At 41.0% G+C, this 23665-nt stretch overlaps 1 protein-coding gene across 2 annotated transcripts in view; it reads right to left on the bottom strand.

Moving 5' to 3' along the window:
- CNTN5 (contactin 5) overlaps positions 1-23665 on the bottom strand; it is a 2189536-nt gene that overhangs the window by 698608 nt on the left and 1467263 nt on the right. For both annotated transcript variants that reach the window (XM_073662155.1, XM_073662156.1), the window contains one exon: positions 20592-20687. In XM_073662155.1, coding sequence (XP_073518256.1) covers positions 20592-20687 — 96 coding nt within the window. The remainder of the gene's footprint in view (positions 1-20591; positions 20688-23665) is intronic.

A 23665-nucleotide genomic window follows, 5' to 3' on the forward strand; every position in this document is an offset into this window, starting at 1 on the left:
AGCACTTCATGCTTCCATCTGCCTACAAGCTGTTTGGAGATGGAAATGTCATTCTTCAGCAGGACTTGGCCCCTGTCCACACTGCCAAAAGTACCAATACCTGGTTTACACACAACAGTATCACTGTGCTTGATTGGCCAGCAAACTCGCCTGACCTTAACCCCATAGAGAATCTATTATAGAGAATCTATGGGGTATTGTCAAGAGGAAGATGAGAGACACCAGACCCAACAAAGCAGACGAGCTGAAGGCTGCTATCAAAGCCACCTGGGCTAATTTAGTGAGGAGCACCTGTATCTTTTATGTATTACGGAGATTACACTAAAACTTTTGCCTCCTGTTATGTACTTGGTGACATATATGGAGCATTAATAATATGTTATATTCATCCTTTTTGTTTTTTTACTAGTGATTATTGCTTTCTTTTTGAGTTCATATCTAGGACTAGTGATGACTTCACTTCGAGGTCAAAATACTTTGAATACAATGACTATTTGCAGGAATTATTTTAAGCAAACCATTACAATCTGGACACTAGATATAGGGAAGAAGTAAACAGATTTTTGGCGTCCGACGGGACCTCACACAGGTTTTAAAGTGCTTTTAAATGACCGCGAGAAAACCAAAAGCTAAACTGACACATGGACTTTGGCTTCCTTCAGTCATGGCCTCCTGCTGCTGTCCTGGTACCCAACAGTTGTCTAATGTAAGACCTATTGTAGATCTGAAATTGGAAATCTCTACTCGTGTCACTAAATGGCCATTTTCTAGCAATTTCCAATCTTTTCTACAAACATAAAACCTGATACATCTTTGTTAAAGGTAAAATATGATTAAAAGTCCAGATTGAATTCCCAAATTATCATCACATTTCCTACCATTTGACTTCAAAGTACAATCATTCCCTTCTCCTTATGCTAATGTGCTGCCAGTTTATAGTCTAATCACTTGCACTTCATTTCTAAAATCTCGCGCAGCTGGAAAATCCCTTGTAGCGTCCATCGAACATGATGTAAAATAAGAGCCAAAACCATGATCAAACCAGTATTAAGTGCGAGGGCAATCAACGATTGAAGCATGTTGGAGTTTAGCAGCTGCTGTGTGTTCTACAACTGGACGTGATGCTGAGCGGTTGACTTATATGGAACATGACAGAGGATATAGTGCTCACATATGGAGCTAGATCAATGGGAAGTCTGAACTAAAAGCCACAGGCATGCAGGACTCTTAAAAACAGCTGACCGGAGCAATTAAAGGCAAAACTCAGAGCCTGAAAATAACAAAAATGTCACCAGTATTGGCTATGCAACACTGAAGGCAAATCACATTATTGTAAGAAATGAGCAGATACTGCTTGTTACGTTTTATAAAAATATATTAAAGTGTAACTATCATCACTCTTAAGGCAGCTGTAGATGTGTATTAGGTGCCCAATCTGCAGAGTTTATTCTTACTTTTGTAAATGTACATTTTCTCTCTACATGCTGAGTGAGCATTATGTGTGCACTGAGCCAATCAGACCTCTATCTCTCTCTTGCTGCTGCTCCTCCTCCTCTATCACAGCAAACAGTTTCCCCGCATAAAGAGGGAAATTGACACTGGATCCTCCACTCTCACAGCAAACTCTCAGTAAGAGAAAGGGAAGATGGAAGGATATAGAGGAGAGAGAGAAAGAAACTGCATCCTCTTCTTTCACAAAAAGCCTTCTCCCAGAGTGAGAGATAATATGAAACTGCCTCCTCCCCTCTCACAGCAAACATTTTACTAGAGAAAGAAACTGAAACTGCAGTTTTCTAGAGAGAGAAAGAGAAACTGAAACTGTATCCTCCTCCTCTCCTCTCACAGCAAGCATTCTCTCTGAAAGAGAGAGGAAAGAGAGAGTGGAGAGGTAGAGAGAGATAAACCAATTCATTCCTTCTCACAAAGAGAGAGAGAAACGGAATGAGAGAGAGAGACTGTATCCTTCCCTCTGGCAGCAGAGAGAAACTGAAACCTCCCCACGGTTTTATAGAGAGAAACTGAATCCTCCCCACAGTTTTATAGAGAGAGAGAAACTGAAACTGAATCCTCCCCACAGTTTTATAGAGAGAGAGAAACTGAAACTGAATCCTCCCCACAGTTTTATAGAGAGAGAGAAACTGAAACTGTATCCTTCCCTCTTGCAGCAGTTTTATAGAGAGAAGCGGAAACTGTATCTTCCCCACAGTTTTATAGAGAGAGAGAGAAACTGAAACTGTATCCTCCCCACAGTTTTATAGAGAGAGAGAGAGAAACTGAAACTGTATCCTCCCACAGTTTTATAGAGAGAGAAACTGAAACTGTATCCTCCCACAGTTTTATAGAGAGAGAAACTGAAACTTTATCCTCCCCTTTGACAACAGTTTTATAGAGAGAGAGAGAAACTGAAACTGTATCCTCCCTCTGGCAGCAGTTTTATAGAGAGAGAGAACATATACACAGTGCCTGCAGGTGAACTGTGAACTCTGCAGGAATATGAGCAAGATGCTACATTCCCCCTCAAAACTACACCGCGTGCAGAATTATTAGGCAAATGCGTATTTTGATCACGTTGATACTTTTTATACATGTTGTTCTACTCCAAGCTGCATAGGCTTGAGAGCCAACTACCAATTAAGTAAATCTGGTGATGTGCATCTCTGTAATGAGGAGGGGTGTTGACTAATGACATCAACACCCTATATAAGGTGTGCTTAATTATTAGGCAACTTCCTTTCCTTTGGCAAAATGGATCAGAAGAGAGATTTGACGGGCTCTGAAAAGTCCAAAATTGTGAGATGTCTTGCAGATGGATGCAGCAGTCTTGAAATTTCCAAACTTTTGAAGCGTGATCACCGAACAATCAAGCGTTTCATGGCAACTAGCCAACAGGGTCGCAAGAAGCGTGTTGGCCAAAAAAAGGCACAAAATAACTGCCCATGAATTGAGGAAAATCAAGTGTGAAGCTGCCAAGATGCCATTCGCCACCAGTTTTGCCATATTTCAGAGCTGCAACGTTACTGGAGTATCAAAAAGCACAAGGTGTGCGATATTCAGGGACATGGCCAAGGTAAGGAAGGCTGAAAAACGACCACCTTTGAACAAGAAACAAAAGATAAAACGTCAAGAATGGGTCAAGAAATATCTTAAGACTGATTTTTCAAAGGTTTTATGGACTGATGAAATGAGAGTGACTCTTGATGGGCCAGATGGATGGGCCAGAGGCTGGATCAGTAAAGGGCAGAGAGCTCCACTCCGACTCAGACGCCAGCAAGGTGGAGGTGGGGTACTGGTATGGGCTGGTACCATCAAAGATGAACTTGTGGGACCTTTTCGGGTTGAGGATGGAGTGAAGCTCAACTCCCAGACCTACTGCCAGTTTCTGGAAGACAACTTCTTCAAGCAGTGGTACAGGAAGAAGTCGGTATCGTTCAAGAAAAACATGATTTTCATGCAGGACAATGCTCCATGACATGCATCCAACTACTCCACAGCGTGGCTGGCCAGTAAAGGTCTAAAAGAAGAAAAAATAATGACATGGCCCCCTTGTTCACCTGATCTGTGGTCCATCATAAAATGTGAGATCTACAGGGAGGGAAAACAGTACACCTCTCGGAACAGTGTCTGGGTGTGTGGTGGCTGCTGCACGCAATGTTGATCGAAAACAGATCAAGCAACTGACAGAATCTATGGATGGAAGGCTGCTGAGTGTCATCATAAAGAAAGGTGGCTATATTGATCACTAATTTTTTTGATTTTTGTTTTTGCATGTCAGAAATGTTTATTTCAAAATTTTGTGCACTGATATTGGTTTACCTGGTGAAAATAAACAAGTGAGATGGGATTATATTTGGTTTTTATTAAGTTGCCTAATAATTCTGCACCGTAATAGTTACCTGCATAAACAGATATCCTCCTAAGATAGCCAAATCTAAAAAAAAAAAACACTCCAACTTCCAAAAATATTAAGCTTGGATATTTATGAGTCTTTTGGGTTGATTGAGAACATAGTTGTTGATCAATAATAAAAATAATCCTCTAAAATACAACTTGCCTAATAATTCTGCACATAGTGTACACTATACTGCAAAAGTACATGGATATCTTTCAAATTGTTAGGTTCAGATTACATGTCACGTTCTTGTAAAGGTGTGTCCGAGACAAGCACGCTCTGCCTTACTTTTGCTTTTTGTGTACTTTAGGTGTATCGAACAGTTTGTGTATAATCTTGTAAATAATATGATGTGTACAGTTTTATGACTATTTTATATGTGGATGACTCAAAAGTATTGTATTGAGTATAGGGACAGTTTAAGAATAGGGAATTATGACTTAGGTAAAGGAATAGGATAAAGTGTTAGATATAAGTGGAAGCATTTCTGGGTTAGGGCAGATGGAGGTTAATGCAGAGTTAAGATAGTGAGAGAATTATTATTAATTATTATTATTATTAGAGAATAGATAAAAGGCAGTGGGCTGATCAGCACAGAAGAGTACGGGACTATTGGAAGTAGCATGCGGGTGGTTGTCACTAATTTCAGCTGTTCTTCCCAGGATATCCTATGCCTACGGCCCGAATTAGGTACGAAATCGAGTGCCTTACTCATCTTCCAAAAGGGGAAGTCGGATGGGAAACCATGTCAGAAAAGTGGTTCAGAAAGCATGGGAGCTGCAGGGCTGGATAGAACGTCTCAGGGGCTATAGGTGCCAGAAAGCGATAGGAGAGCTCAGGCTGAACAAGTGGAAACGTACTGTGCTATAACTGCTATTAAATACCAGATGTTAAGTCAAGTTTAACTGTTTAAAAAGGACAAAGTGTCAGCTGGTGACTGTGTGGCTGCATCTGGATCCGAAATCATGGAGCAGGCGTAGTCCTCTGGACCAAAAGCGAGTGTTATCCACTTTACACAGACCACACGACAGACGGGACATTATTTACTTGTGGGATGCCAGGGAATGGGAGAATAACAGCCCCTCGCCCATGACTACCACCCTGGGCATCTTACATGCTTTCCAAACAAGTGCATTAAATTGAGCACACTGTCATGCAATTTCTTAGGAGCGCAGCAATGTTACATATGACCACTATGAAAACACAGGGAACCACATAATATAGAGACAACTGGAGAGGGGACCAGTAAATCAGTGCCAGACCCTAACCACAACAAAGCCAACTCAAAGATATAACAGGAGAAAAACATGAGTATCATGGCATAAGATAAATTTTATTAAAGAGTAATAATATTAGAATCATAATAGTACAAAATTCATAATGCAAAGAACGGGACATGGAATAAAATGAGTCAGGTCCGGCAACAACGTGCCCAATCCAGAGGGGCCCCAGTGTATCCCAATAAATAAATTGCTATCCATTGATAGCCCCAAACAACCTTAGTAGGGAATACAATTGTAATAAGTATCAAGTGACAGAGGCAATACCAACAGGAACTCACCACAGAACTGGGGAGCCCGAGAGGTAGGGCAGGGTGTCACATGGGGGCTGCAGACATGAGAGATCGCACCCCAATGCGCGTTTCACCTGGAAACAACAAGGCTTTATCAAGAGGAGCGTTGTCACTGGACCTGACTCATTTTATTCCATGTCCTGTTCTTTGCATTATGAATTTTGCGCTATTACGATTCTAATATTATTGCTCTTTAATAAAATGTATCTTATGCCATGATACTCATGTTTTTCTCCTGTTATACATATATACATATGACCACTATGGTATGAAACAACGGGAGTGGCTGCACAAGGCTCAGATGAACATCTTTTGGATCAATTTGAAGAGCTTAATGCAAAACCAAATCCTATCATTCAACATCAGTGTATGACATCACAAATGCTCTTTTGACTAAATGGGTATAAATACACCCAGACACGCTCCAAAATCTTCCCTGCAGAGTGGAGGCTGTTATGATTCTGAAAAGGGACCAAACTCAATATTAAGACCGATGATTTTGTAAAGGGAAGGCTAATTTGCTCATATACAATGCCTGAGGTCTTGTGTGCACATACTTTTAGCTATATAGTTACAGTACAAGGATAATACACACAAGGATGTCACTGTACAGGGATAATACACACAGTGATGTCACTGTACAGGGATAATACACACAATGATGTCACTGTACAGGGATAATACACACAGTGATGTCACTGTACAGGGATAATACACACAATGATGTCACTGTACAGGGATAATACACACAGTGATGTCACAGTACAGGATAATACACACAGTGATGTCACAGTACAGGGATAATACACATAGTGATGTCACAGTACATGGATAATACACACAGTGACGTCACAGTACAGGATAATACACACAGTGATGTCACGGCACAGGGATAATGCAAACAGTGATGTCACAGTACAGGGATAATACACACAATGGTGTCACAGTACAGGGATAATAAACACAGTGATGTCACAGTACAGGGATAATACACACAGTGATGTCACAGTACAGGGATAATACACACAGTGATGTCACAGTACAGGGATAATACACACAGCGATGTCACAGCACAGGGATAATGCAAACAGTGATGTCACAGTACAGGGATAATACACACAGTGATGTCACAGTACAGAGATAATATACAGCGATGTCACAGTACAGGGATAATACACACAGTGATGTCACAGTACAGGGATAATACACACAGTGATGTCACAGTACAGAGATAATAAGCACAGTGATGTCACCGTAAAGGGATAATACACACAGTGATGTCACAGTAAAGGGATAATACACACAGTGATGTCACAGTACAGGGATAATACACACAGTGACGTCACAGTACAGGGATAATACATACAGTGACGTCACAGTACAGGGATAATACCCACAGTGATGTCACAGTATGGAGAAAATGCACACAGCGATGTCACAGTACAGTGATAATACACACAGTGATGTCACAGTACAGGAATAATGCACACAGTGATGTCACAGTACAGGGATAATACACACAGTGATGTCGCAGTACAGGGATAATGCACACAGTGATGTCACAGTACAGGGATAATGCACACAGTGATGTCACAGTACAGAGATAATATACAACGATGTCACAGTACAGGGATAATACTCACAGTGATGTCACAGTACAGGGATAATACACACAGTGATGTTACAGTACAGGGATAATACACACAGTGAAGTCACAGTACCGAGATAATAAGCACAGTGATATCACAGTACAGGGATAATACACACAGTGATGTCACAGTACAGGGATAATAAACACAGTGATGTCACAGTACAGGGATAATGCACACAGTGATGTCGCAGTACAGGGATAATGCACACAGTGATGTCACAGTACAGGGATAATACACAGCGATGTCACAGTACAGGGATAATACACACAGTGATGTCACAGTACAGGGATAATACACACAGTGATGTCACAGTACAGAGATAATAAGCACAGTGATGTCACAGTATAGGGATAATACACACAGTGATGTCACAGTACAGTGATAATACACACAGTGATGTCACAGTACAGAGATAATACACAGCGATGTCACAGTACGGGGATAATACACACAGTGATGTCACAGTACAGGGATAATACACACAGTGATGTCACAGTACAGGGATAATACACACAGTGATGTCACAGTACAGGGATAATACACACAGTGATGTCACAGTGCAGGGATAATACACAAAGTGATGTCACAGTACAGGGATAATACACACAGTGATGTCACAGTACAGAGATAATAAGCACAGTGATGTCACAGTACAGGGATAATACACACAGTGATGTCACAGTACAGGGATAATACACACAGTGATGTCACAGTACAGAGATAATACACAGCGATGTCACAGTACAGGGATAATACACACAGTGATGTCACAGTACAGGGATAATACACACAGTGAGTTCACAGTACAGGGATAATACACAGTGATGTCACAGTACAGGGATAATACACACAGCGATGTCACAGTACAGGGATAATACACACAGTGATGTCACAGTACAGAGATAATAAGCACAGTGATGTCACAGTACAGAGATAATACACAGCGATGTCACAGTACAGGGATAATACACACAGTGATGTCACAGTACAGGGATAATACACACAGTGATGTTACAGTACAGGGATAATACACACAGTGATGTCACAGTACAGGGATAATACACAGTGATGTCACAGTACAGGGATAATACACACAGCGATGTCACAGTACAGAGATAATACACACAGTGATGTCACAGTACAGAGATAATAAGCACAGTGATGTCACAGTACAGGGATAATACACACAGTGATGTCACAGTACAGGGATAACACACACAGTGATGTCACAGTACAGTGATAATACACACAGTGATGTCACAGTACAGAGATAATACACACAGTGATGTCACAGTACATAGATAATACTCTCAGTGATGTCACATATTTATTACTTTACCGTTTGTTTGGTTGCTCTTAGACACCTAGTGGTTGGGAGATAAACTTGAAGTAATGCCTTAGTGTATACAGGACTAAAAGGGGTTAATCGGCCATGACTGGTTGATTATGAGCAGCTGAATGGTGCTCACCATATCTCCACCCCTGAGTGGGATTCACTTGGTAAATTGAGAGATGTTTGTCTCACACATGCGGGATATATGGAGGTTGCAGATCTCCTGGATTGAGTGCCTTTGCTAAAGGACACGGAAGCTGGACTCTAAGCCAGGCGGGTTAACCAGCACTATTGTATGGACTTGTTACTTTATGCTGTGCCTAACAAAGGCTGTATTTATGTTTTCCTGTAATGTGGTTTATAAGGACTGCAATAAACCAGCTGGACTTTTAAATAGAAATGGTTCCTATTATACCTCATATCGCTCTCAAGTGAGCAGCATTGTTACACATTGAGTAACTATTTCAATGGCTAGTGGATCCTACTTTACCACTGGCGGTCCCAGAGCCATAAACATTTAGTACAAACTTTTCCCTCTATGTGCTGTAGTAGTTGTTTGAGTTATCACAACTACCACAGGTAACAACCTCTACTACTGCCAAACTGCACATCCACGGTATCACGCAATGAGCTGCATCCTGTTTTTTTGTTTTTCCTAACTAACGGCAGTTGTGGACAATTATAAAGTTTTATAAAAGTACAAGGACAAAGAAAACAGTGGAGTCACAATGCAAAACTGTTTTTTTTTGGCAGGGGTTCTTTACTAAGCACTTTTTCCACGTTTTTGACTGTCGTATTTTGGGGAGGGGCTTGAGAATTTTTGTGGCATATTTTTTTTTTCTTCTGTTCTGGTCATTTTTTTTTTACTCCATTCAGTAATATAGAAAGCGCTATCAATCAGTTTTTCAAGCCAAAACTGACAAAGTGATGAAAAAGACGCCCATTGACTTTTACTAAAAGTATAAAGTTTTTACAGCGCGGAACACGCTCGCTTCTTTTAACCGCTTGGTGTCTGAAGTAGTTAAAAGACGCTCAAAAGACTGAAAATATGAACAGCGTTTTTACATATAAATGCATATGTTCATTCTTTGGGATGTTTAGTTAACGTTTTTTTTCAGGCAGTTTTAAGAGTAGAGTTCACCTGAAAAAGACGTTGCGGGCACATACGTACCCGGGGAGTCAGAGGACAGAGCTGTAACGCTAGATTCTTACCTCTGTCTAATATATACATGAGCTCACAATTGCTTAAACTATTAAAGCATCTGCTACTTTCTTCTAAACCCACAAATTCCAATTCAGAAGCAATAAAACAACAAATGCTGTATGTTGTTTTACCCAAATTGGGTCTAATTTCAAGCAAACCTAATTTGTTTAATCTAGATTCTCATAAATAATGCATCAGCTTTTTGTCGTGAAGAGCGTTTTGTTTTTTTATAACTGTTCTCTATGTAACAGGCTATTCTCTTCTAGGCAGTACATTTGGAATTGTAAATAGGGGACACTTATTTGTTTCTGTCTGTGGCATTTATGCCTTGAATACAAAGTGTTTTATTTTACTTTAGCTACGTGCATATATGAAACATTGCTGCATTTTACTTATTGCAATAGAACAGACAGACCTACTGCGTTCGACTTCGTTGCAAGAGATTTGCGGGTCAGGCAAAATTTGAATTCATGCTGTTTTTCCCCCCAAAATTTTGATTTATGGAGAACGAATCTAATGTCCCTAATTATGCTCTGGGGTCAAACGTAATATTTAAAACAATCAGAAAAATCTTTAAGCTCATCTCACCTCTAACCCCTCCGCTCCTCGCACTGAGCTGGGACTTTTCTCTGTGATCAGGCCCAGAACGGTTTTACGAATGTGCACGCAAGGTCACTGCGCACTTTGTGACATTGTGACCTTCAGCTCTTGTGCAGAACCCTCCCGGGCCTCATCAGAGCCGGAAGTTACATTTCAGTGTGAGAGGTCCAGGGATGTCAGCACTCGTAGCAGAGATCAAAAGATGCAACAAGGACTTGATGGTTGATGGTTTGTAGTGGAAAAGCTGGAGAGGTGAGTGGTGAGGTAAGAAGGAGAGCAGGGTGGCTCAGTGGTTAGCACTGTTGCTTTGCAGCACTGGGGTCCTGGGTTCAAATCCAACTTGTCAAGGGTGTGTCAGATGTGACAGACAGTCGCTCTGCAGTTTGTTGCAGAAGATCTCTTCGTTTGGCATTACAGACACCTTCTTAGATCTGTCTCACTCTAGGACTCAGCGGCTACCTCCCTCTTGTTAATTGACACCCAGGCCTGGGTTTTTAAATACTTTCTGTTTGCTACAGGAAGGCGCCGGTGATATTCACATGTTCCCTTGTGAAGGATAGAAGCTATTACAGTCTGCTTACTTCCTCTCTGGTGTTAGGAGGACGTGTGGTGTAATCTCTCTGAAGTTGGCTCAAGCTAAGTTACTTTCCCCCATGTTTGTCTCCCTTGTTATCTTTAATTGTTAGTGGGGACTGACTAGTGCTCATCCCCCCTTCCCTATCCAGGGCCAAGCTCTAGGGAAATACAGGGTTTAGGTCACTATGCGGTGATTGGCGATGAACCAATATAGGGACGTTAGTGGAGACAAGGTGATATCAGATCAGCCTAGGAGGTCTCCACTCTGCCTTTCCCTAGTGTCTGGGCTCCCTTCAACTCTTCCCTTTGTGTTGCACTTAGTCTTTCCTACACCTTGCATGACACCACCAAGGACATCATCTGCAAGGAGTTTGTATGTTCTCCCCGTGTTTGTGTGGATTTACTCCCACACTCCATAGATATACTGATAGGGAATCTTGATTGTGAGTCCCAATGGTGACAGTAATGATAACGTATGTAAAGCACAGCAGAATATGATAGCACTATATAAGTAAGGCATAATAAATAATATAAGGATTTTTAATTTTTTTTTCCTGCTTATTTTTCTGCATTGAATTTTTGACGAATGCAGATTTTTGCAAAATTCAAGTAGAATTCAATTTCATTCAAATTTATTCGCTCATCTGCTTTAGCAGCAGCTGTCTGACACCAATTCCTATAGTTAAGTTTACTATCCGCTGATATATACAGTACAGACCAAACATTTGGACACACCTTCTCATTTTTCTGTATTTTCATGACTATGAAAATTGTACATTCACACTGAAGGCATCAAAACTATGAATTAACACATGTGGAATTATATACTTAACAAAAAAGTGTGAAACAACTGAAAATATGTCTTATATTCTAAGTTCTTCAAAGTAGCCACCTTTTGCTTTGATGACTGCTTTGCACACTCTTGGCATTCTCTTGATGAGCTTCAAGAGGTAGTCACTGGAAATGGTTTTCACTTCACAGGTGTGCCATGTCAGGTTTAGTAAGTGGGATTTCTTGCCTTATAAATGGAGTTGGGACCATCAGTTGTGTTGTGCAGAAGTCAGGTGGATACACAGCTGATAGTCCTACTGAATAGACTGTTAGAATTTGTATTATGGCAAGAAAAAAGCAACTAAGTAAAGAAAAACGAGTGGCTATCATTACTTTAAGAAATGAAGGTCAGTCAGTCCGAAAAATTAGGAAAACTTTGAAAGTGTCCCCAAGTGCAGTTGCAAAAATCATCAAGCGCTACAAAGAAACTGGCTCACATGAGGACTGCTCCAGGAAAGGAAGACCAAGAGTCACCTCTGCTTCTGAGGATAAGTTTATCCGAGTCACCAGCCTCAGAAATTGCAGGTTAACAGCAGCGCAGATTAGAGACCAGGTCAATGCCACACAGAGTTCTAGCAGCAGACACATCTCTACAACAACTATTAAGAGGAGACTTTGTGCAGCAGGCCTTCATGGTAAAATAGCTGCTAGGAAACCACTGCTAAGGACAGGCAACAAGCAGAAGAGACTTGCTTGGGCTAAAGAAGACAAGGAATGGACATTAGACCAGTGTAAATCTGTGCTTTGGTCTGATGAGTCCAAATTTGAGATCTTTGGTTCCAACCACCGTGTCTGTGCGACGCAGAAAAGGTGAACGGATGGACTCTACATGCCTGGTTCCCACCGTGAAGCATGGAGGAGGAGGTGTGATGGTGTGGGGGTGCTTTGCTGGTGACACTGTTGGGGATTTATTCAAAATTGAAGGCATACTGAACCAGAATGGCTACCACAGCATCTTGCAGCGGCATGCTATTCAATCCGGTTTGCGTTTAGTTGGACCATCATTTATTTTTCAACAGGACAATGACCCCAAACACACCTCCAGGCTGTGTAAGGGCTATATGACCAAGAAGGAGAGTGATGAGGTGCTACGCCAGATGACCTCCACAGTCACCAGACCTGAACCCAATCGAGATGGTTTGCGGTGAGCTGGACAGCAGAGTGAAGGCAAAAGGGCCAACAAGTGCTAAACATCTCTGGGAACTCCTTCAAGATTGTTGGAAGACCATTTTCGGTGACTACCTCTTGAAGCTCATCAAGAGAATGCCAAGAGTGTGCAAAGCAGTCATCAAAGCAAAAGGTGGCTACTTTGAAGAAACTAGAATACTGTACCTATATATACTATAGAGCTTCATACATTGCGCATTTTGTACAGTGTACACCCTTTGCATCCTGAAAAGTGGTGAATATATGAATCCCTCTAACATTTCTAATTGCAGATGCTGTTTAGGAAATATTTGGAAGTATTTGGATATGTAGGCCTTAAAACATGGTTTATCCCTTGGGAATTGCTTGACTTTACTTTAGAAATGAGTAAATTGAATTCCTCTCCAATTTTACTAAAAATTCAGATTTGCCAAATTCAGAATTTTTTGAAAATTGACTGGTGGCAATCAAGCAAAATGGTTTTCGGCTGGCTGCCATTTAGGTAAATTATATGGATCCAGAAAGGGGTTTAAAAAAATGATAATCCAAATGTATCTTTACTAGTCCAACCACAAGGATAGAGCATAAAATATTCTTTATTGAATAAAAACGTGTTATAATAGAGTAACATAATAAAATGAGGTATGAAGCCTACGCGTTTCGAGCATTTAAACTCTTCCCATGATTAAGAGCAGGTTAACTACTCGAAATGCGTAGGCTCCGTGCTCTGTTACAACATGTTTTTACGGAATATTAAATAAAAGAAGATTTTACTCTCTATCCATTTGACTGGACTAAAGATGCATTTTGGATTCTTATTGGGCTGCTACACAGGAGCCTGGTCCATGCCTTGGATTAAGCCTATCCACCGATGAGCTGGTAAACGTTTTGCTTTTTGGAATAAAAATTATACCCACCTAGCTTTTTGCATTCTTGCCATGCACCCTGCTCCATTTTATTCATCTTTTTTGGTCCAGTCACCATTGCCGCCTTTACTAGGCCATCTTCGACATCTTCCGGTGACCAGCATCTTCTACATTTCCCATTCATGATGTCACATCCAAGTCTGCACAGGACACACTGAAGATGCCAGGTGCCAAAAAATGCTGAAGGTACCCCGCAGCCAGAAGACACTCAATTGACACAATGAAGATGTCAGGTGCCAAAAAACGCAGAAGATACCTGCCAGCTAGAAGACACTAAATCAACACACTGAAGATGTCAGGTGCCAAAAATGCCAAAGATACCTGCCATCCTAAAGACACTCAATCAACACACGGAAGATGTCTGGTGCCAAAAAATGCCAAAGATACCTGCCATCCTAAAGACACTCAATCAACACATGGAAGATGTCAGGTGCCAAAAAACGCCAAAGATACCTGCCATCCTAAAGACACTCAATCAACACATGGAAGATGTTGGGTGCCAAAAAACGCAGAAGATGCCTGGCATCCTAATGGCACTGAATCGAATCTCCTGGCAAATTTCAATCAAACTTCCAAATTTTAATTTCAGAAGATTCATTCTTTACTTTACTTTTATTATTAAGTTTTAATTGACCAAGAAGTAGTGGCATGCACACCGAGAACAGGGGGCCCCTTTGCAACAAAAAATATGGTCCAATTTTTATGCATCAACTGATGTCTTGGTCAAATAACCCCTTTGATTAAGGTATTATTGGACATCCAAGAGTCAAATTTCCACCTTCCAGTAACTTAGGGTTTGATCTAATGAAATTCCAAAGCTTCCTGTCATCAGAAAACCCCAATAAATGTAACATTTTGCTATACCCCATTAAGTTCAGTGACAGCTGTATACATTTTTACCCGTCCCCACTTTTCTCCTTGATAAAGAAAAGAGCATTAAATGCCACCGACAACAGTGGCTAGAGTTTCATTACCCATGCCTGCCCGCACATGGCTGGTGATATACCTTTACGGCATGTGATTTTCTTAGTCTGAGGAACAGCAGAGAAATAACACAATAATAAAGAAATATGTCAGCTCATATTAAACACCTTCAATATTTCCACTAATGCAGTAACAAATGAATCAGCTTTATGCCACTGCTCAAGTGATAACACTAAATCCTACAAGACATACTCTAAGTTCATATTTCAGATGGCTCGAAATTTGCAATTATTTGTTATGTATGTCACAACGGTAACGACCGCAGGTTAAAAAAAGAGTAAAAGAAGATATACAGTAAAGATTTGGGATGGATTTACTATCAGAAGTAAGCAAGTTTGTTGGCTTAAATAAGGTACATAGGGAAGTAACATGTGTACAACTATGAAAGTGGGGGAAGGGAGCCCAACAACTAGGGAAAGGGGGAGTGGAGACCCCTAGGCAGATCTAATATCACCCTGCCTGCCCTATCATCCTCATATAGGTTCCACACCTATCGCCGAGCAGGAAACCTAATCCCTGAATGTCCCTAGAGCTAGGCCCTAGGTAGGGAGGGGACTGGGTGAACACAAGTAAGGCCCCACTGTAACTAAAGACAACAAGGTAAACAAACAAAGGGGATACACTTAGCTTGAGAAAACAGCAGAGAGATAATGCCAACTTTCCTCCAAGGGAAGTCCAAGAAGAAACTAGCCAACTACTCCAGGCATGGACAGAGAAACATAGAATTATCACAGGAGACTCTCTCGAGACACTGAGTTTTTAACTACCAAGCAAGTGTGAGTCAATTAGCAGCAGAAGGTGGAGGTTGCTGCTGGGTCCTAAAGGAAGAAGGATATCACTACACTACAGAGATGAGAGGATCAAGAAAGCATCTGCAATGCCAAATTCAGTGACCTTCTACTGCCGGATCCAGAGCGACTGTCTGTCACACTTGATACACCCGTGACAATAGTTTAGCACAAGCCAAAAGGGTGCAACTTTTTGCATTTTTGCTTTTTCCTTGACATTTTTCCATGATGATGAGAATAGTAGATGGGGTGTAGCAGGTTGGGAGGAATCTTCCCATGGACATGCAGATTTAGGCCCAGTAAAAATTACAAAAAGACAAAAGATGAACAAATAAATTGGTGCACTGAACTACACTGTAGTTTGGGTGAAATGATCCCGGTCATTTCAACAAATTTTGAATAAATCAATGGTACAAACAGAAATAAAACACTCTGTAATATATCCTATAGAAATGCTTCTCCTTCTCCTACCTGACCTCTGCAGCATCCCCAAAAAATGCAATACAAGGGGATCAAAATGTCATTTGTACCTCAATTTGGTTCCGATAAAAACTACAGCTCAGCATGCATAACATATCCCTCCCAAAAGTCCCTCAACAGCTAAAGATGTTGTCGACTACTTTAGCATTGATGACCTATCCTCAGGATAGGTCATTAATGTCTGATCGGTTGGGGTCCGACACCCAGCACCCCCACCGATCAGCTGTTACTGGTGTCAGCAGCAGTCAGCCGGAAATATTCACTTGCAGAGCTGCTCCGTCTTCTGAGAGTGGCCGCAGGGTACTACACATCTGCCTCTTAATAATTAGATTAAGAGTCGGATGTGCAATACCCTGCGGTGGCCACTATCAGAAGACAGCCAGCTCCGCAAGTGAGTACTTGAAGCCGCCACCGCCGACGCCGATAACAGCTGATTGGTGTGGGTGCGGGGTGTCGGACCCCGACTGATCAGACATTGATGATCTATCCTAAGGATAGGTTATCAGTGCTAAAGTAGTGGACAAACTCTTTAAATAAAAAAGTTATGGGTCTGGGAAAATGGCGGTCCAAGCCAAATTTGAAGAATCTGAAGAATCAAGTCCTCAGGTCACCTTCAATGCTCATTAAATGATGTAAAAACAAAACCCTAAAACTAATGTTGGAATTGCGTTTTTTTTCACTATTTCATCTCACCTGGAACTTTTTTTTTTTCATTTTTCCAGTAAATTATCCGGTAAAATGGATGGTATTATTCAAATCTAAAAATTGTCGAACAAAACAAGCCCTCATATGCTGTGTCGACAGAAAAACCCCCCAAAAACTATGGTTCTTGGAAGGAGAGGAGGAAAACACAAAAGCACAATATTGATAAATAAGATACAATGTAAAACAGATACATTGTAAAACAGATACATTGTAAAACAGATACATTGTAAAAAACAAACAAAAAAAAACCAATGTCGGAATTGCTTTTTTTTCACCATTTCGCCGCACTTGGAATTTTTTTGTCACGTTCTTTCTGTACATTATATGATAAAATGGATGGTGTCATTCAAAATTATATCTCGTCCAGCAAAAAAAAAGTCTGCTTCAATAGAAAAATAAAAAAACTATGGTTCTTGGAAGAAGATGAGGAAAACACGAAAGCACAAAAATGATAATTCAGATACATCGTAAAAAGACGAAACCCAAAAAACACAGAATTTGGACATTTTTTCACGTTTTTCCAGTACATTATATTATAAAATGGATGGTGTACACATTGTCCAGCAAAATACAAGCCTTTATATGCAGAAAAAAAACTATGGTTCTTAGAAGAAGAGGAGGAAACACAACAGCACAAAAATGATAATTCACATTGTTGTTCACTGGTTTTATCCCCCATAACTTGACCCTTCCCTTTTCTACAATCAGATCATGTATTCTTCCCAAAAATCTATTTAATCTTCTATCCTGAACATTTGATATTTTATTCATAATTATGGACGACTCTTAATAGTATTTTTAAATATTTACATTTTCACTTGTAGATCCTCCTACTGATATCTTGCAGAACAGAAGGAACATTATTGTTTTCTTTGCCCCATGTGAAGGAGTTTCTGTGCAGTAACACTACGCATGGAGGAAATGGATGGAAGAACCCAACATGGGCTCTTATTCCTATAGCTTTTCTCTAATCATGAACCCTGGTGTTGGTCCATGGTTATCAAATTCCAATGACAGGGGGTATTCTCAAGTTTTACGGATATCCCCTATCCGGGGGAAAGAAGATAACTTCACGATCGCTGAGGGTCCGACTGCTGGAGCCCCCAAACGTTCCAGAGAATCGAGGCTCTGGAGAGCCCTGAGTGAATGGAGAGGTTGTTGATTATATGAAATGCTACTCCATTTATTATTAATAGTACTGCTGGAAAGTGTTGAAAGTTGCTCTCAGCGGGTCTTCGGAAGGTGCATGATCGACCTCTGGTCTCTTCACACTTTATTCTTCATTGTACCTGTTCATAGGATCATTGAGGGCCAAAGCAGTCAGACCTCCAGCAATCAGGTAGTTATCCCCCATCCCATGTATAGGGAATAACTTTTAAACTTGAGAAAACTCCTGTAAGGGCTATGACGATCTCACGAAAAGTAATGGTGGAGCTTGTATTCAATGAGCAGTTTAATTAGAGTTTTTTCCTGGAATCAGGCCTCGTTCACACGTCCGTGTTTCCAGTACATGTTGTATCCAGTTCTTTCATGGACACCACACGTACCCATTATAACCTATGGTGCTGTGCACATGACCGATTTTTTAAGGCAGCACAGATGACAAGAGCCAATACAAGTCTGTGGGTCTGTGTTATACACGTACAGCACACGGATAGGATCAGTATGACATCTATGCTTAACATTGCAACATATAGGGGAAACTGTCATTTATTTATTTCTTTACCCATACCGGAAAAACACTGATGAAAAATACTGATGACACACTGATAATACACTGATGATACACTGATAATACACTGATGACACACTGATGGAAAACACTGATGACACACTGATGATACACTGATAATACACTGATGACACACTGATAATACACTGATGACACACTGATAATACACTGATGAAAACACTGATGAAAACAATGATGACACACAGATGGAAAACACTGATGAAAAACACTGATGACATACCAATGTAAAACACTGATGACACACTGATAATACACTGATAATACACTGATGACACACTGATAATACACTGATGGAAAACACTGATGACACAGCAATGAAAAACTCTGATGACACACTGATGAAAACAATGATGACACACAGATGAAAAACACTGATGACATACCAATGTAAAACACTTATGACACATTCATGGAAAACACTGATGACATTCCAATGTAAAACACTGATGACATACTGATGACAAACACTGATGACACACTTATGGCAATCACTGGTGACATGCAGATGGAAAACACTGATGACACGCAGATGGAAAACACTAATGACACGCAGATGGAAAACACTAATGACACGCAGATGGAAAACACTGATGACACACTGATGGAAAACACTGATGACACATCAATGGAAAGCACTGATGACACACTTACAAAAACACTAATGACACACTGATGAAAAACACTGATGACACACCAATGTAAAACACTGATGACACACTGCTGGAAAACACTGATGACATACTGATGGAAAACACTGATGACATACTGATGGAAAACACTAATGACACGCAGATGGAAAACACTGATGACACACTGATGAAAAACACTGATGACACACCAATGTAAAACACTGATGACACACTGATGACAAACACTGATGACACACTGATGGAAAATACTGATGACACACTGATGGAAAACACTGATGACACACTGATGAAAAACACTGATGACATTCCAATGTAAAACACTGATGACATACTGATGACAAACACTGATGACACACTTATGGCAATCACTGGTGACACGCAGATGGAAAACACTGATGACATGCAGATGGAAAACACTAATGACACGCAGATGGAAAACACTAATGACACGCAGATGGAAAACACTGATGACACACTGATGGAAAACACTGATGACACATCAATGGAAAACACTGATGACACACTTACAAAAACACTAATGACACACTGATGAAAAACACTGATGACACACCAATGTAAAACACTGATGACACACTGCTGGAAAACACTGATGACATACTGATGGAAAACACTGATGACATACTGATGGAAAACACTGATGACACACTGATGACAAACACTGATGACATACTGATGAAAAACACTGATGACACACTGATGGAAAACACTGATGACACACTGATGACAAACACTGATGACACACTGATGGAAAACACTGATGACACACTGATGGAAAACACTGATGACACACTGATGGAAAACACTGTTGACATACAGATGAAAAACACTGATGGACACATGGATAACATACTGGTGGGAAAAACTGATGACACACTGATGGTAAACCCCGATGACAGCAGTAGTGTTTTTCACTGCGTGTTTTATACGGATGTGTGAAGGAGGCCTTACAGCAAATAATTTGAAAACTTTTTTTTATATTTTTAAGCTCTCATAAAATATCGAGACGCTGTTCCGAATTTGTAGATTACAGTTCCCATTAATATGGGGTCTGTCCAGCTGTCATTGAAACTGGAACTGCCAACATTGATTGCCCCTGTGAACATAGCCCAATATAATGACAGTATATTAATACTGCCGATGATCAGACTGTGTGCAACCAATATGATGCTCTCACTTTATACATTATTTCTCCATAGAGAACTATGTCGATTCCTAATAGAAAAAAAACATTTTCGGCCATTGTGCAAGGCGTACAATTACTGTACCACCGAATTATATTTTAAAAATATCCTTCTCCTTCTAACCAAGTTATTTCTGGCACAGTCTAATGGAGCTCTACGGGTTTATTTCAGGGCTTCAACACATGGAAAGCAACTAAAAGCTTTGAAAATATAGGAATATTATTTCATGTGGCCTTCTAGACCCGAAGAAATGACAATGATTATAAAGCTAATAATAAGAACCATGACATGCATATTACCTGGTGAGTGATGCGGGGGAGAACACATAAGGACCACTCCTTGTCCTTCCCTTACAGAGACGGCACTTCTTACACGGCCACTGAAGTTCCCAAGATCTGTGAATAAATGTGCATTTATTGTTATATATAGGGGAAATGTGCAAAAAAAAAAAAAAAGTACAATTCTGGCACCTCCACTGATCAGATGGCAGCAGGTCCTAAAGTACACAGTGTACAAAGCCAGAAAACCACTGCTCACTACATCATGTAGTGGCCATTCTTGAGTACTGCAGCTTACCTCCAATTTTTTTTTTATCATATTCCTTTAACTCATTTATTCATTATTACTTAGAAAGCTAGAAAATTGGGAACACTTAATAAAATGGCCCATATCTCTGGAACCAGTTGGTAGATTTTAAAATTAAAAATGTGGATTATTCAAGGGAGCAGCAAGACTAAAAAAAGAGCAAAAACTTTACATTTTTGACCTGGTGACAGATCCTCCATTATTCTGTATGGAGGACTATGTGGGGCCCATTATTCTGTATGAAGAACTATGTGGGGTCCATTATTCAGTATGGAGGACTATAAGGGGCCCATTATACTGTATGGAGGACTATATGGGGCCCATTATACTGTATGGAGGACTATGTGGGTCCCAGTATTGTGTATGGAGGACTATGCGGTGCCCATTATACTGTATGGAGGACTATGTGGGTCTCATTATTCTGTATGGAGGACTATGTGGGTCTCATTCTGTATAGAGGACTATGTGGGGCCCATTATTCTGTATGGAGGACTGTGTTGGGCCCATTATACTGTGTGGAGGACTATGTGGGTCTCATTATTCTGTATGGAGGACTGTGTTGGGCCCATTATACTGTATGGAGGACTATGTGGGGCTATTATTCTATATGGAGGAATATGTGGGCCCATTATTCTATATGGAGGACTATGTGGGCCCATTATTCTGTATGGAGGACTATGTGGGGCCATTATTCTGTATGGAGGACTATGTGGGACCAATAATACTGTATGGAGGACTATGTGGGGCCCATAGTACTGTATAGAGGACTATGTAGTACCCATAATACTGTATGGAGGACTATGTGGGGCCATTATTCTATATGGAGGAATATGTGGGCCCATTATTCTGTATGGAGGACTATGTGGGGCCATTATGCTATATGGAGGACTATGTGGGGCCATTATTCTGTATGGAGGATTTTATGTGGCCCATTATTCTGCATGGAGGACTATGTGGGGCCATTATTCTGTATGGGGGACTATGTGGGCCCATTATTCAATATGGAGGACTATGTGGGGCCCATTATACTGTATGGAGGACTATGTGGGGCCATTATTCTGTGTGGAGGACTATGTGGGCCCATTATTCTGTATGGAGGACTATGTGGGGCCATTATTCTGTATGGAGGACTATGTGGGACCCATAATACTGTATGGAGGACTACGTGGGACCCATAATACTGTATGGAGGACTATGTGGGACCCATAATACTGTATGGAGGACTATGTGGGGCCATTATGCTGTATGGAGGACTATGTGGAGCCATTATTCTGTATGGAGGACTATGTGGGGCCATTATGCTGTATGGAGGACTATGTGGGGCCATCATTCTGTATGGAGGATTTTGTGTGGCCCATTATTCTGCATGGAGGACTATGTGGGGCCATTATTCTGTATGGGGGACTATGTGGGCCCATTATTCAATATGGAGGACTATGTGGGGCCCATTATACTGTATGGAGGACTATGTGGGGCCATTATTCTGTATGGAGGTCTATGTGGGTCTCATTATTCTGTATGGAGGACTATGTGGAGCCATTATTCTGTATGGAGGATTTTGCGTGGCCCATTATTCTGCATGGAGGACTTTGTGAGGCCATTATTCTATATGGAGGACTATGTGGGCCTATTATTCTATATGGAGGACTATGTAGGGCCATTATTCTATATGGGGGACTATGTGGGCCCATTATTCAATATGGAGGACTATGTGGGGCCCATTATACTGTATGGAGGACTATGTGGGGCCATTATTCTGTATGGAGGTCTATGTGGGTCTCATTATTCTGTATGGAGGACTATGTGGAGCCATTATTCTGTATGGAGGATTTTGTGTGGCCCATTATTCTGCATGGAGGACTATGTGGGCCCATTATTCTATATGGAGGACTATGTGGGGCCATTATTTTGTATGGAAGATTTTGTGTGGCCCATTATTTTGTACGGAGGACTATGTGGTGCCCATTACACTGTATGAAGGACTATGTGGGGCCCATTATTCTGTATGGAGGACTATGTGGGGCCCATTATACTGTATGGGGGACTATGTGGGGCCATTATTCTGTGTGGAGGACTATGTGGGCCCATTATTCTGTATGGAGGACTATGTGGGGCCATTATTCTGTATGGAGGACTATGTGGGACCCATAATACTGTATGGAGGACTATGTGGGACCCATAATACTGTATGGAGGACTATGTGGGACCCATAATACTGTATGGAGGACTATGTGGGGCCATTATGCTGTATGGAGGACTATGTGGAGCCATTATTCTGTATGGAGGACTATGTGGGGCCATTATGCTGTATGGAGGACTATGTGGGGCCATTATTCTGTATGGAGGATTTTGTGTGGCCCATTATTCTGCATGGAGGACTATGTGGGGCCATTATTCTGTATGGGGGACTATGTGGGCCCATTATTCAATATGGAGGACTATGTGGGGCCCATTATACTGTATGGAGGACTATGTGGGGCCATTATTCTGTATGGAGGTCTATGTGGGTCTCATTATTCTGTATGGAGTACTATGTGGAGCCATTATTCTGTATGGAGGATTTTGTGTGGCCCATTATTCTGCATGGAGGACTTTGTGAGGCCATTATTCTATATGGAGGACTATGTGGGCCCATTATTCTATATGGAGGACTATGTGGGGCCATTATTCTATATGGAGGACTATGTGGGCCCATTATTCTATATGGAGGACTATGTGGGGCCATTATTTTGTATGGAAGATTTTGTGTGGCCCATTATTTTGTACGGAGGACTATGTGGGGCCCATT

This window comes from Phyllobates terribilis, unplaced genomic scaffold, assembly GCF_046119375.1.
Source record: "Phyllobates terribilis strain yellow unplaced genomic scaffold, ASM4611937v1 Scaffold_2__4_contigs__length_985480577, whole genome shotgun sequence".
NCBI classification, from domain to species: domain Eukaryota; kingdom Metazoa; phylum Chordata; class Amphibia; order Anura; family Dendrobatidae; genus Phyllobates; species Phyllobates terribilis.